This window comes from Populus euphratica, unplaced genomic scaffold (assembly GCF_000495115.2).
Source record: "Populus euphratica unplaced genomic scaffold, PopEup_1.0 scaffold103.1, whole genome shotgun sequence".
NCBI lineage: Eukaryota > Viridiplantae > Streptophyta > Magnoliopsida > Malpighiales > Salicaceae > Populus > Populus euphratica.
In genome coordinates this window covers 544,490-558,839 of record NW_011499891.1, presented here as the reverse complement: position 1 = coordinate 558,839, position 14,350 = coordinate 544,490, and the positions used below count along the sequence as shown (strand labels likewise).

At 29.9% G+C, this 14,350-nt stretch overlaps 1 protein-coding gene across 4 annotated transcripts; it reads left to right on the top strand.

Annotated features, from left to right (window-relative positions):
* Positions 1-5,833: 5,833 nt before the first annotated feature.
* LOC105131201 (probable serine/threonine-protein kinase WNK7) lies at positions 5,834-9,898 on the top strand. 4 transcript variants are annotated; one of them, XM_011034063.1, is made up of 8 exons: positions 5,834-6,146; positions 6,629-6,743; positions 6,998-7,035; positions 7,233-7,460; positions 7,559-7,779; positions 7,999-8,156; positions 8,251-8,686; positions 8,780-9,898. In XM_011034063.1, exons 2-8 carry the CDS (start codon positions 6,657-6,659, stop codon positions 9,622-9,624), a joined length of 2,013 nt encoding a protein of 670 aa, XP_011032365.1. In that variant the 5' UTR covers positions 5,834-6,146; positions 6,629-6,656; the 3' UTR covers positions 9,625-9,898. The 4 variants fall into 4 exon arrangements, with proteins under 4 accessions (XP_011032365.1, XP_011032367.1, XP_011032366.1 ...); XM_011034065.1 differs by having other exon boundaries at positions 6,622-6,743; XM_011034064.1 differs by having other exon boundaries at positions 6,612-6,743.
* The last annotated feature ends 4,452 nt before the right edge of the window (positions 9,899-14,350 follow it).

Below are 14,350 nucleotides of genomic sequence, written 5' to 3'. Positions count from 1 at the left end.
ATATATATATATATATATATATATATATATTATACTTTCTATTTATTTATTTTTTTATATTTTAATTTTCAAATGTAATTTCCTTGGTATTTATAAATAAAAATGTTTTGTTGGTGTATATTAACAAAAATAAAGATGTTATTTTTTATCAGTAAATGTAATTGTAATATTTTGATAATATTTATTTTGTCAACATTTATATTTCTATTTACATTTCATAATTTTTTTTTGTTGATGGTGTAATTATATTATTTTAATTATTAGATTGATCAAAGATTTGAATGCATTAATTCCACCATTAAGTTGACTCGTCGGGGCAAAACATAAGCTAACCTATTAAGAAAGTTATTAAAGCAACTCAGTTCATGACTCGGTCTAAAATATAAGTTATTGGTAGGAAAAGCTAATGAAAATTGATCTAAGTTAATAAAAAAAATTATATCATTTTAAGATATTTTTTAATTAAAATATTTATTTTTTAAAAATAAAATAAAAAATAAACTGGATAATAAATTAACTTGTCGAGTTGACTAAATAAAATTTCATTTGGCTTAATTAAAAACTTAGCCCAGATAAGGTTCTAGATTAGTAAATTACTGGGTTGATTTTGCATGTTGCCACAAGTTTAATTATTAATCATGTATAGATATATAAGAGGATATATACTTTTATATTTGTAATTGAATTAAAATTATATTGAAATGCTTGTTATTAGAACAAATAAAAAAAACTATTAAAATGGGCCTATTGAATACAACATTAAATTTTCTCATTGCCAAAAAATTCACAACTAACAATGAAATTATTGATAAAAATAACGACAAAATATATCCATTAAACATTAATGAATCAAATAACGATGGAATATGTGTGATCATAAAATTGATGATTAAATAAAAATAATTAAATAAATAAATAAATTATTAGCAATTCTATCTAAAACATGACATGTCATTATTGGGAAAAATATTTTATCATTAATTTTCATTAAAAGTTCCGTTGATAAATTTACAAGTGTTACAACCAACAACAGCCCCATCCCTATCCATTTCTTCTTCTTATTCTTATAAACTAGCTCTGGTATTTATAAATTTAACCTCTCAACACTTAATTCTATCATCATCATTGTCTTGGTTTAATTTTCTCTAAATACTCATTACATCAAGTAAGTAAACCTATATTTATGTTTTAGGTTAATTTATTGATATTTTTATAGTATTTTATAATTGTTTTACAACTTTTTTTCCTTAAAAATTTTGTTTTATTAAAGAATAATTTGTATGTTAGGGTTTGTTTGGGATTTGAAGAGAATTGAATTTGTTTTTCATTTGATAAATATAAGTTTGTTTTTATAACTTAAATGCGTTATACTAAAAGAAATAATAAATTATTTAATGGATACCAATCATATTTTATTGATTTTATTATTAAGTTAGAATTTTATTAAGTATTTTATATAACTCAAGATATAATAACAGGTTGTAACGTCTTGACCGTAAATACTTTATAATTCAACAGAAGACAACCATCACTATTGGTTCACAAATTGATTCAAGAACAAATTATAATATTTATTCCTCTCCACATGTAGCTCCAACTTTAGTGAGGTAGGAGTCTTTTTTATGTATTAAGATATTTGTAATTGATTTTATAATTAAATTAAAGATATAAAATGTGTTATTTAATTTAATATTGTTTAATATCAACTTGTTTAATCCAAATAATTACATAACATATATAGAAATTATTTCGATGATTTTGTCAGTTACATCAGTCTATTTTTATCTAATAATTACATAAAGTTTATTATTTTTTTTGGCATCATTGATACAGTCACTGACTTATATCATGATCAATTACCGACTGGTATTCTGTCGTTTATCGTTTATGCCCTGCAACTTTACTTGAGTGAAGTGTAGGTATGGACAATTGCATTTTAGACAAGAAACCGCGTTGTGGAATAGGAGAAGAAGGGGCAAAAAACAAGCAAAGATCCTACTCTCATCCTGTTCTTCATCAAGAGCTCACTCTTAAGATAACATCAGACCACCAAACGTTGTTTTTACTCACATGAAGCCTTCATGCCAACAAATTTTTTATTCCTCTTTATATACCTATGCTCCACGGAAAAATCTTAATCTGCACATGCAATATAACTTAACAAAAGGCTCCACTCTTTACACCAACTCCACTCCAAACTTCTGGCCTACTCCTTCTGGTCATTTCGCTTACGGGTTTTATCCTAGCGGCAATGGCTTCAAGGCGGGGACTTGGCTCAGTGGTGGGCAAAGAAACACAGTTCTATGGACCGCACTGTGAAATGAACCTGCAGTCTTAATTATCAAGAGCAAGCCTCGTTTTTGTTCGTGAGGATTGTATCCTCTTCCTTAATGCTAAAGTGCCTGTCGATATGGGCAAACGATTTCAGTGCAACTTGCTTTCCACGATTTCAGCAACGGTACTTTGAAAAGATGCACATTCAATCAAGGTTTATGATTTAAAAAATCTACTCAAATTTTCTCTCTACAACGACATATCCATGGAGGAAGAACATGGAGAAGTGAATCCTGATGAAGAAGTAATAATAATGGTGGGTTCACGGGTGCTCTGAAGCTGGAGAGCTGAAGAAGTGGGTGGTTAAGTAGAAGTGAACTCGGAAGAATCGGAGAAATGGTTAAGATTGGGTTGCGGTATGGGAAAATAGAGAGAGATTCAAGGCCAACAATGAAGCAAGTGAATTTGATGGTGGATGGGGCTATAGTCACAACACCACCACCTCCTCTACCGAATTCCTCTCTATTTTACCGGATCTAATTTAGTGTTGCTGCCATGAAAGTTGCAGTATATCAAGTTTCTAGTATAATCAACAGTTCAATACATAATTTTTCTTTCCTTTTCTTTATTTTTCTATGGTCCAATCATATTTTCATTCTACAAATCCACGAGAATTTTACTTCTCAATCTATGTTATCAATTGATTATCAATTCTTTCAAAAAAAAAAAATCCCATTAAATTTATCTAAATTCTCACCTTAATAATAAAACTGATAACATGTGAAATATACATATTAAATAACTTATTATTTATTTTATTATAAAATATCTAAATTACAAAATAAAACTTAATTTTATTAAATTACAAGCAAATATAATTTTTTCAAAATTTTAAACAAACGCTAACATTTAAAAATCATATATTCATATAATAAATTTATAAAAAAAGCTATAAAATAATAAATATACAAATAAAATATGTATACTACATAAAAATATCAAAAAATTAAAATAAATATATATATATATATATATATATATATATTATACTTTCTATTTATTTATTTTTTTATATTTTAATTTTCAAATGTAATTTCCTTGGTATTTATAAATAAAAATGTTTTGTTGGTGTATATTAACAAAAATAAAGATGTTATTTTTTATCAGTAAATGTAATTGTAATATTTTGATAATATTTATTTTGTCAACATTTATATTTCTATTTACATTTCATAATTTTTTTTTGTTGATGGTGTAATTATATTATTTTAATTATTAGATTGATCAAAGATTTGAATGCATTAATTCCACCATTAAGTTGACTCGTCGGGGCAAAACATAAGCTAACCTATTAAGAAAGTTATTAAAGCAACTCAGTTCATGACTCGGTCTAAAATATAAGTTATTGGTAGGAAAAGCTAATGAAAATTGATCTAAGTTAATAAAAAAAATTATATCATTTCAAGATACTTTTTAGTTAAAATATTTATTTTTTAAAAATAAAATAAAAAGTTGACTAAATCAAATTTCATTTGGCTTAATTAAAAACTTAGCCCAGATAAGGTTCTAGATTAGTAAATTACTGGGTTGATTTTGCATGTTGCCACAAGTTTAATTATTAATCATGTATAGATATATAAGAGGATATATACTTTTATATTTGATGAACAACTAAATATGATGTTTATATTTAATGAACAATCAAAACAGACAGAAGCATATCTTAATAAATATGATCGTTTTAAGATTTTGATAATCGGTTATTTATTTCAAAATCAAACCAGAGAAATATGATCTAAATCAATTCAAGGATGTAGATAAGTTCAAAAAAATATGTTTACATATATAATTTTTGCAAAATCAGATATCATCCATTAATGTATTTCTAAAATAAAAAAATAATAATGTATGAGATGCATGCATGTGCTAAAGATTATCTGATATGTTGCGAGATATATCCTAACTATTGTAGCTGCGATTTATATGATTTTATTTAAATTAAAAAAAAATAACTTTTAATTATTCAGTGTAAAAGAACTTACAAAACAAGAAGATAAATGCATTACATTTTTCTTCACTCTTCCGACTTGTAAAATATTTGGGACTTGAAACCAGGAGCATTGGTCTAAATGATTCTATTTTAGTAAAATAAAAAATCCACCCAAACCTGCCTACCCCGAAATCTTGAACCAGGCCAAATAATCAAATCCAGTTTGGTTTAATTCTACTTAATGTTTTTGAAAATTAGATAAGTTTAATTTAATTAATAGATCTTTTAATTGGATTGTTTTTTTTATAAAATTTGATTTAACAAACCTTTAGTTTATAATAAAATTTACAGTTTGGGTAGTTTATCTTCAATTCGATTTATCTTATTTTGGTTTCTAAAACCAAAATGAACCAATTTTTCTTTTAAATTTTTTAACTAAAACTATCTAAAATATTTAGAAAATTGTTAAATTTTATTAATCTTAAATCAATTTTTATAAATAATTTAGTTAATTTATTAACTCATGCTTATAAATAATTTATAATTTAATGATATTGATTGTTTTTCAAAGTGATTTTGCTTAGAAATATCTTAAAATATTTTTTTATTTTTTAAAATTTATTTTTTTACATCAGCACATCAAAAAAATCTAAAAATATAAAAATTTATTTTAAATAAAAATTAACAATTTTAATCAATTTAAACCACAATCTTAAATGAGAGCTTGAACTATATAAATTATACAGAATTCTAGTTTATGACTTGATATAATAATCAAATAAATTTATAAGAAGTTTTAATTCATTGAGAAGCATATTTTTTTAATAACAATTATTTTTTATCTAAAAAATTAAAAAGCTATTTACTCCACATAATATTTAAAGAATTAAACATTATATCACAACATAAAATCTAAATTATTGCTCCACATTACTACACCTACGTAATTTGCCAAACTTACCTAATTTAAAAATACAAAAAAAGAATATATTACACTTAAAGATACTAATTAAATTATTGTTAGGATTATATTTTCATCAACAGATTCTGATCAATGTATTATGTTTTGACATTCCTTACTAATTAGTATTGAATACACACACACACACACTCACTAATTAGTAAGGAATGTCAAAACATAATACATTGATCAGAATCTGTTGATGAAAATATAATCCTAACAACAATTTAATTTAGAGAGAGAGAGAGAAGGAGGGTTGGTGAGGGACGTCAAAAAATAATGTATTAATTTTTGAATCCTAATAAGAATCTGTATAAATATAAAATTTAATTTAAATTGTTGTTAGGATTATATTTTCATCAACAGATTCTGATTAATACATTATCTTTTCACATTCCTTACCAATTGGTGTGTGTGTGTATAAAATTTAAATTCAATTATTATTAGGATTATATTTTTATAAACAGATTCATATTAGGATCGAAAACCAACATATTATCTTTTGATGTTACTCATCAACCCGTTAGGAAACTCCGCCTCATGGATACACCCTAACCTCAACCAATAACTGAACTCCATATATTTAATGGTTTCATGGGAACATCACAGGCAGTAAACATTAACAAAAACAAAAAAGATATTTTATTTTAATTAGAAATGTTAAATAGATAAGTATAAATATACATTCTTTATCACCTGCCAAGCTTTCGCTCTTTTTTTTCTGTCATAGAACATTTTGATTAGAAAAGAGGCTGATTTAATAATTTTTTCATCAAAACAATAATTGTTTCAATTAGGGTTAGGTTTTATTCTGTTTTAAATATCACCCGGTTTAAGAAAAAAGTCTTTTTTAAAATTTTTGTGGTTTTTATCAAGCATTGGAGGCAAAGAAGGAGAATTTGGTGTGATTTCTCAATTCAGGTAAAAACCCAGAAGCTTAATTTTGATATCTGAATCTGGGTTGTGTTTATTTTTGTGAAATTTTTTCAATTTATTATATGGGTTTTTTAAAAAAATTTGATGTTTAATTTTGATTTTTGGATTTTGGGTAATGAATATTTTTAGCTTAAAAATCGTGGGCCTTGATTATCTTGTGAATTTATGGTATCATGTCTGTGCTCATTGTTGAATGACTGTAGGTTTTGATTTTCTTTTCTATTTTTGATGATTTATGCTTTTATGGAAAGCTTAAGGGAGTTTAATTTGGATTTGATATATTAAATTAAGGTTGAGAATTTAATTATGAATGAATGTAGGTATTGGGCTGTTCTTGGCTTATTTTATGCTTTAGTAGAAGCTTATTAGAGTTTAATTTGATTTGTTTTATGAATCACTAATATTGGGAATCTGGGTTTCGTGGGTTTTTCTTTTTTTAAAAAAAAAAAAAAAACTTTAGATTTTAGAGTTGTTAGAATTGTAAGGTTTGCTGATATGGAAAGTTCAGAAGATGGTGGTTCGCATTCGGAACCTCCTGATCCGGATGTTCTTGAGATCGATCCAACTTGTCAGTACATTCGGGTAATGTTTTGGTTTTCATATTTTCTTATTTGTTTATATAGTCTTATGTTTGTTTTTGTTTTAAATGAGAAGTGACAGGCTACTTTTTATTTTAAGAGATCTCTTATATTACTGAAGTCTATATGGGTATCTCACGATTAGAATCTGTAGCTTATTAGTTTGGCTGATCTTTTAACGTTTATGAAATTGAATGTCTGTGTGGTTTGGTTTCTGTTCTATTATTTGTTAACCGTTAGCATGTTGGGTTTGAACAGTACAAGGAGGTGCTAGGGAAGGGTGCTTTCAAGACAGTGTATCCTTTTATTTTGTTTCAGTGAACTTGTTGCTATTTAATTGTTTATTAGTTTATTCTTTTTATATTAACTGATGAAATCTAACTGAGGAGCATTTTAGCATAATTACTTTTGGAATATCAAAACCTCTTTGTGATACAAATTTTTCTCCATCTTTTGATTTGGATTATATCCTTATTTTTTACTACCGGTTTAGCTACAAGGCATTTGATGAAGTTAATGGAATTGAAGTTGCATGGAACCAAGTTAGGATTGATGAGGTGTTGCAGTCGCCTGATGACTTGGAGAGGCTATATTCTGAAATGCATCTCCTGAAAACATTGAAACACAGTAATATTGTAAGGTTTTACAATTCATGGATTGACGACAAAAAGAAGACTGTTAATATTATAACTGAGCTATTCACTTCGGGTAGCCTGAGACAGTAAGTCTAATTTCTTTGTTAATTATCTATTGTGACTTGATTTCTTTCTTTTTTTGGTGAAATTAGCCCTGCTGTAGTTGATTTAATTTGTGTTGCAGATACTGTAAGAAACACAGAAAGATTGAAATGAAGGCTGTGAAGGGTTGGGCAAGACAGATTTTGAATGGTCTGAACTATCTTCACAATCATGATCCTCCGATTATACATAGAGATCTAAAGTGTGACAACATATTTATCAATGGTAATCAAGGAGAAGTTAAAATCGGAGATCTTGGTTTGGCAACTGTCATGGAGCAGGCTAATGCAAAAAGTGTAATAGGTATTTCTTTTGTGTTTGTCCCTTGATATTGCCTGTACATGACGTAGATGTGGTGCATCATCATACTTTATTGGATATTCTGATCTAACCAGAATCATTCTCCTTTTGATAGGTCCTTCGGAGTTTTTTCTTTATTTTCATAATTGTATTCTTACATTGTACACCTTTTCCTAAATTGATGTGGACCTATTGAATGGGTTTGTCAATGACTGTTATTAGGAACCCCTGAATTTATGGCACCTGAGCTGTATGACGAGAACTACAATGAGTTAGCTGATATATATTCCTTTGGAATGTGCATGCTGGAGATGGTCACTTTTGAATATCCTTACAGTGAATGTAGGAACTCAGCTCAGATATATAAGAAAGTTTCATCTGTAAGTGCAATGGATAACATGCTTTTTTTCATTTAACTGTAAATTCTGTTTCTTGCAAGGTTTGCCAGTTATCTCATTCCTGAGTTTTTTGTAGGGAATAAGGCCTGCTTCCCTATCTAAGGTTAAAGATCCAGATTTAAAACAATTTATTGAAAAGTGTTTACTACCAGCATCTGAAAGACTGCCAGCGAAGGAGCTTCTGATGGACCCTTTTCTCGATGTGAATGGATTTGCAAGGAATTCTTCCACACCTCATTCTGATGTTCTTATGTCGAAGATGACAGCCATTGGAGATCGTTGTTTGATGTCAGAAGGACCTGCAACTGCACGGAATAAGCCCCCCTCCATGGATTTGAGTCATGATCCTGAGATGCCCACTATCACTTCTTTTAACAATTCTGTTGATGAGGATACCCATTCTCTATGCCTGGAGGTTCGAAGGGCAAAGAGAGGCAATGTTTTCCTGTTAAGAGGTGAAGGAAATGATGAAAACTCTGTATCATTAATACTTCGAATGGCTGATCAGAATGGTAAGTATATTCTTATTGTAACTAATTCCCAATCTCATCTTCTCCATTGTTTTTTCATAAGAACAGGACTCCATATTTGTTCCTTAAATACAGGTGCTCGTGTAAGGAATATTCATTTCCTATTCTACCTTGATGGTGATACTGCGCTATCAGTTTCAAGTGAAATGGTTGAGCAATTGGAACTGGAAGTTGAAAATGTTAAATTCATAGCAGAGTTGATTGATTTGTTGTTGTTGAAATTAATACCCAATTGGAAACCTGGTGTTCACATTGAGCATCTAGTGCCGCCAAGTAGAGAACAAACCCCTAGGGTCCAGTCGGAGGACTTCCATTCATTGGGAAATGGAAAGATGGCTGTGGCTCCTTTCCAAAATGCTCATGATGCTGCGAATCATTCGAGGTGTTCAAGTCACCACAATTCTCTTGGTGGATCGATTCCAATAGTAGGAGAAAGCCCCAGTACAGTGAAACTTGATGATTTGATGTCCAACCTTGATGATTTTGATAGCCAGAATCCACCTGCAGCGGAAGATCAGCATTCTGAAATGTCATATGTTTCAGCAAACTCAAGTGAATTGAATGATAGAAAGCTCTCCTTTACTTCATACATGTCCACAGACTCAGGACCTGTGAACTTCGATGGGAATGGCTTGAGAGGTATCGTGCGGGATTTTTTAACTGAAAGGGAAATCCTTACATCAATTGATGACAGGGGCAAATTTTCCGACGCTGGTATGAATGGCTTCATCTCTTCTGGTTATGCATCTGATGTTTTCCCTTCATCTTGCAAGGATGACAATGAGGAGTTGAGAAGAGAACTGGGGAAGATTGAACTGCAGTATCAAGAAGCAATGAAAGAAATATCCAAAAGAAGGCATGAAGCTATCCAGGAGACAACAAAAAGTTTGTCTCAGAAGAATGTACAGTCGTTTCATTAGTCTCTACTTCAAGTTTGCTTCATTTCCTTTTCCTTTCGATCTTTGTTAAAAGTTCAGATACTTTCTTTTGGAGGAGAAACATCAAGTGTAAATGGAACATCTCTCTCCCTTTCTTTTTCCCCCCACACCGGAGGTCCAACTTGAAATAGTCAGGTCATTTCCATTTTTCACCCCTCGAGCATATTTAAAGAGGTCAAAGTGAATGGAAGAGTGGATTGGTTAATCATTACTGCATAGCAATTTTTAATGCAAAACACTCTTTTTATGATGTACATTTTATCTCTTGCTTAAGCTCAATCAGTCAAGGGATCTACGACGAAGACCATTTGTGAACTATGCCATGTTTTTAATTTCTAGGAATTGATTGTAAAAAAGAATTTTGTTTGAAACTAGAGATTTGTTTTTGAAAAAGATATAGTTAGCCTAAAATATCAGGGGAATGACACCATTTGATGAAGTATAGGAAAATGGTATAGTTTGACTCAACTGCTATTCTAAATCGTATACAATTGCAATTTTGAACTACATTTGCGATGGGTATTTGAACTCTCATCAGTCTTCCATAGCCATCACTCCTTAAAAACACCAAAATAGCCTTCAATTGCCGAAAACATCCTCCAATCCTTCATCAAAACACCAAAACCTTCAGAAACACATAAGAATTCTTCGAGGCCAACGGAAGCTTCTCCAGAATGTTTTTCCAAAACAGATAATGATGAGCAGACAAATCTTGATCGTAAACGTATTAAAGTAATCCTTTCAGGTGTTGAAGATGAAAGGCATGATGAGGTAGACTGCTCTAGAGAAGGCTCAATAGATTCCCAGAGGAGGATGTTGCTACTTCTAATAGATGTGGGTTTTCATGAAATTTTTATTTTTTTCTTAAATCAGGAATGTTTACCTTATTTAGAGTTTAAAATTCCATTTCTATTATTACTAAGGTATTTCTTCTTCAATTGCAGTTAAGTGGGCAAGCAAACCAGATATTTCTGCATATGGATTCCTGGTGCACAAACAGATATATAGCTCAAAAGCTGAAGTGTTTCCCTTGTGAAGTAGATTGCTAATTGCGTTACACTTACTGTGGTAGTGTTTATCAACAGTTGCTTCCAAAAGTGCTACCAGTTCCTGGAATCGCAATAACAACGAATGGAGAAAACTCAAACCATTGGAATATTTCTATCTTTATTGATAATAACAATCTAAGTAGCAGAGAAATGGCATTCTGTTAAAAAGAATTAATAGGTTATCAAGCAAAACGTTTAGACATTGGTCTAACATCTTGAGACATTGGTGCATCCTTTGAACTTGGTTTATCATCCCTGAGCTGGTAAATATTATATGCTCCAACCATTGTTAAAACATGCAAAAGAAAATGGTATTTTAATATATTACACATTAAAAAATGGTATTTTTATACCACTGTACAGCTTGAATATAGAGCAATATTGTCCTATCCCTACATGAACAGTTCAAAAGATTGCTGATGCGCTGAAAGCAGGCTCGGTCTGGGCAAAACTATCTATAGGTACCCTTTAATTGGCTTATTTAGTGAATAATATTCTTCAGTCTAGTTCATAGCTATTGTTTACTGGATTCTTGCTTGAACAGGTTATGTCTATATCTGGAAATGCTATTGTTAATCTGCTGCTCAAACTTGCCATCTGGAAAAGGCTTATATCAACACAGAAAAATATTGTGAAGTATTTTTTTACTTCTATATATCTTTTTTAGATTAACATGGCTGTCCAGGACAGCTTGCGTATATCACGACTAATTCCACGTTAATCTAAAAAAGATAGATAGATGAAAAATACTTCACAATTGGAAGTGTGATCCAGCTTCTGAATAAGGACTCGCACTCTTGAATTTCCAATTTTAATGCCAGATTCCAGTTTTATTTCTCTGTAACCACGCATGATCCCGAGAGCGCTAGCATGGGTGCTTGTTAGTTCGTATAATCCTTGATAACATTTCGTTGGTGTCTCATAAGTAATAAAAACAGAAAAAAACATGTTTCTTTTATTTCGTGTCTTAAAAATATAGAAATTTACTCTAAAACTGTTAGTTTTTACCATCATTTCGTTTGAATAAAAACTCAATCTAAATAAATTTGAAAAAATGGGGTAGCAGATGGAATGGATGAGATTATCATTTCTATTTCTACTTGAAGAAGGATGGTCACCCCTAAGAGATCATTCGAATGGTTGATGTGCTAGTCCATGCCATGATCTCTTGGAGCAATAATGTCAAATTTCCATCCCATGCATTAACTCCCTTATAAAGCTGTAAATAATTTTTCTCCGAAAGGTTGGCATAATCTAATTATCTCCCGTTTATGTACCAAATTAGAGAGCGACAGGGACGATCATCTCTGGTTAAATTCAAAATCTAATCGATCAGTTTTTTTTTTAAAAAAAAAGAAAAAAGATACTTGAGATTGCATTCGCATCGAATCTTTATTTATGGGAAATGAGGGCACAAAGAAAATAAAATATGTAACACAAAGTGTTTGATGCATTTCACAGTAGATCAAGGAAGAATGTTGGTTAGAATCTTAATTGCAGTCTGTCATGATATATATATATATATATTTCTGAGAGGTCAAATGATTAAGGACACGTTTGGTTGTGTAATAATTGAATTGAGCTCTTGTCAATGAACAGGGAACATGCTGTGTATAAAATACAAAAGCTTCAGTATTCAGGATGGGCCCTCCCCATTAATCATGGTCAACTAATGGTATTTATCTGTGTGATCTATATATTCTTAAGCTCAATTTCTCTCACCTGATTTTTATCATCGCATGTGATTATTTTCTTATTTTTTGAGTATTTTAAGCAATAATTCCATCTCCATTAAGAATTGTGCTGTGAATAATGCTTTGTTGCACGTTATTGCAGCATCATTTAGTAAAATTGATTGGCAAATTAGGTGTCATATACAATGCTTCTTCTTTAAGTTTTCAAACTTTAGTGAATACTGCAAGGAGGATAAAATGAAAGGGAAAGTAATTTTTAATTGGAGTCATATTTCTACATTATAGCTAATTATGAGCCCAAATTTCACTGTAATTATCATGGTTTTTTTATCTACTTTCACTCTACTTCACTTTGCTTTAACAAAATTTAAAATAAAATAAGAAATAAAAACCACAAACCACCCTATGTAGTTATGCCAGGAAGAAAAATAGATAGAAATATATTAACTTCAAGTCATGCGTGATATCTTATGCATGGACAAAAAACCATATATAGTCCACCCAATTCTATATGATAATTAATATTTTTTTATATGATCAAAACCTTGAGTTTTGTATCTTAATTAGTATCTTTTTTTTAGTTCGGGGTAATGAAAAAATAATTTAAATTGATAGATATATTTGATTGAATTCTTTATTATTTTGATTATGTACATCTCTGCTGATAATTTCACCCCTCCCAACATGACTTTAGAATTAAACCCCAGATGATCACGAAGAATGGAGGACACCTGTTCTTATCACTAGACTAATGTCTCCATGTTAGCTTATAGTGATTAGGAGGTAAATCCGTACAAACAGGCACCTCCTTTAATTATTAGTTATTTGGATGGAGACTTTCTTTTTTTTGATATTTTCTTCAACGTGTTAAACTACTAATAGACCCTTTCTTTCTTTCTTTCTTTCTTTCCGATTAACACCTTTTATATATTTTTTATTTTAATATATGAGCTATAATTGGAGGCCCTTTTATTAGGTTTCATCCAATATCAACCACAATGCCACTATTCATCTTACAAAAGTTGTGTATGCAAGTTTATTTGAACCAATTTTAAATCCAATCGTTACCGGAATATTTGACTATTTTGAATCTTGGAAATTTTAAACTCCAAAATCAAAACTCAAACTCTTGAATTTAATTTGTGTTTAAAAATGGTTTTTGATATTAAAATGTTATTTACTAGGATGAAATAATTGATTAAGTGTTTAAAAAGAAAGAGTTTCAATGATGGTTACAAACACATCATAGTTTATGTAGTTAGAAAACATATAAAGGGTGTCATTTCACCATAAAAAAAAAAAAGAAGAGTTATTTTGTTTTAGATTAATGTAGATGTCCGGGTCAGCTTACGCACACCACGACTAATCCTATGGCCCTGAAGTTAAGTTAAAGAGGTATCAATCTAATAATAGAAAAATCAAGAAAAAAAATAAAAAATAAAATCGAAATGGGATTAGGATATTCATTTCGGCCTAAAAAATGGGGGCAACTCTGGGTATTGACAAGGATATTTAATGTCTAAGCAATCATTTTGTTCATATTATATATGCTTTACACCACAGTATTTCAAGTATTAATCAAATCACTTAATAGATTAAGAAATCGAAAGAGCTAATAAAGGGTGCTCTTGTTTCTTTGGTATTTTAATTGAATTGAACAATTGCCTTTGAACAGGAGACATGTTGACTGGTCAATTCAAAGAAAATCCAAGCAGAAAGCCAACCCCTTTTGTTCATATTCTTTTTTATATTTTAAGAATATAGTACATGAATCCCTTCAATTATTTTCATATCCCGATAGGTTTTTTTCCATCAAGTCAAGAGAGAGATATCGCAGCCATGATGATTAAAGAGCTGTGTAAAATCAACCAAAAGAAGGGTCACATTCAATGTGATGGGCTCTCTGAGGAATATTGGAACCAGAAGGAATCAGAAATAAGATTACAACTTTTATTGGTAATGTAT

What these genes read in the sequence shown, in the direction of transcription:
- LOC105131201 (XM_011034063.1), top strand. Translation starts at nt 6,657, where the DNA reads ATGGAAAGTTCAGAAGATGGTGGTTCGCATTCGGAACCTCCTGATCCG. An exon ending in AAGGGTGCTTTCAAGACAGT is followed by an intron (nt 7,036 to 7,232) that starts GTATCCTTTTAT and finishes CTACCGGTTTAG; the next exon opens with CTACAAGGCATTTGATGAAG. An exon ending in TATATAAGAAAGTTTCATCT is followed by an intron (nt 8,157 to 8,250) that starts GTAAGTGCAATG and finishes AGTTTTTTGTAG; the next exon opens with GGAATAAGGCCTGCTTCCCT.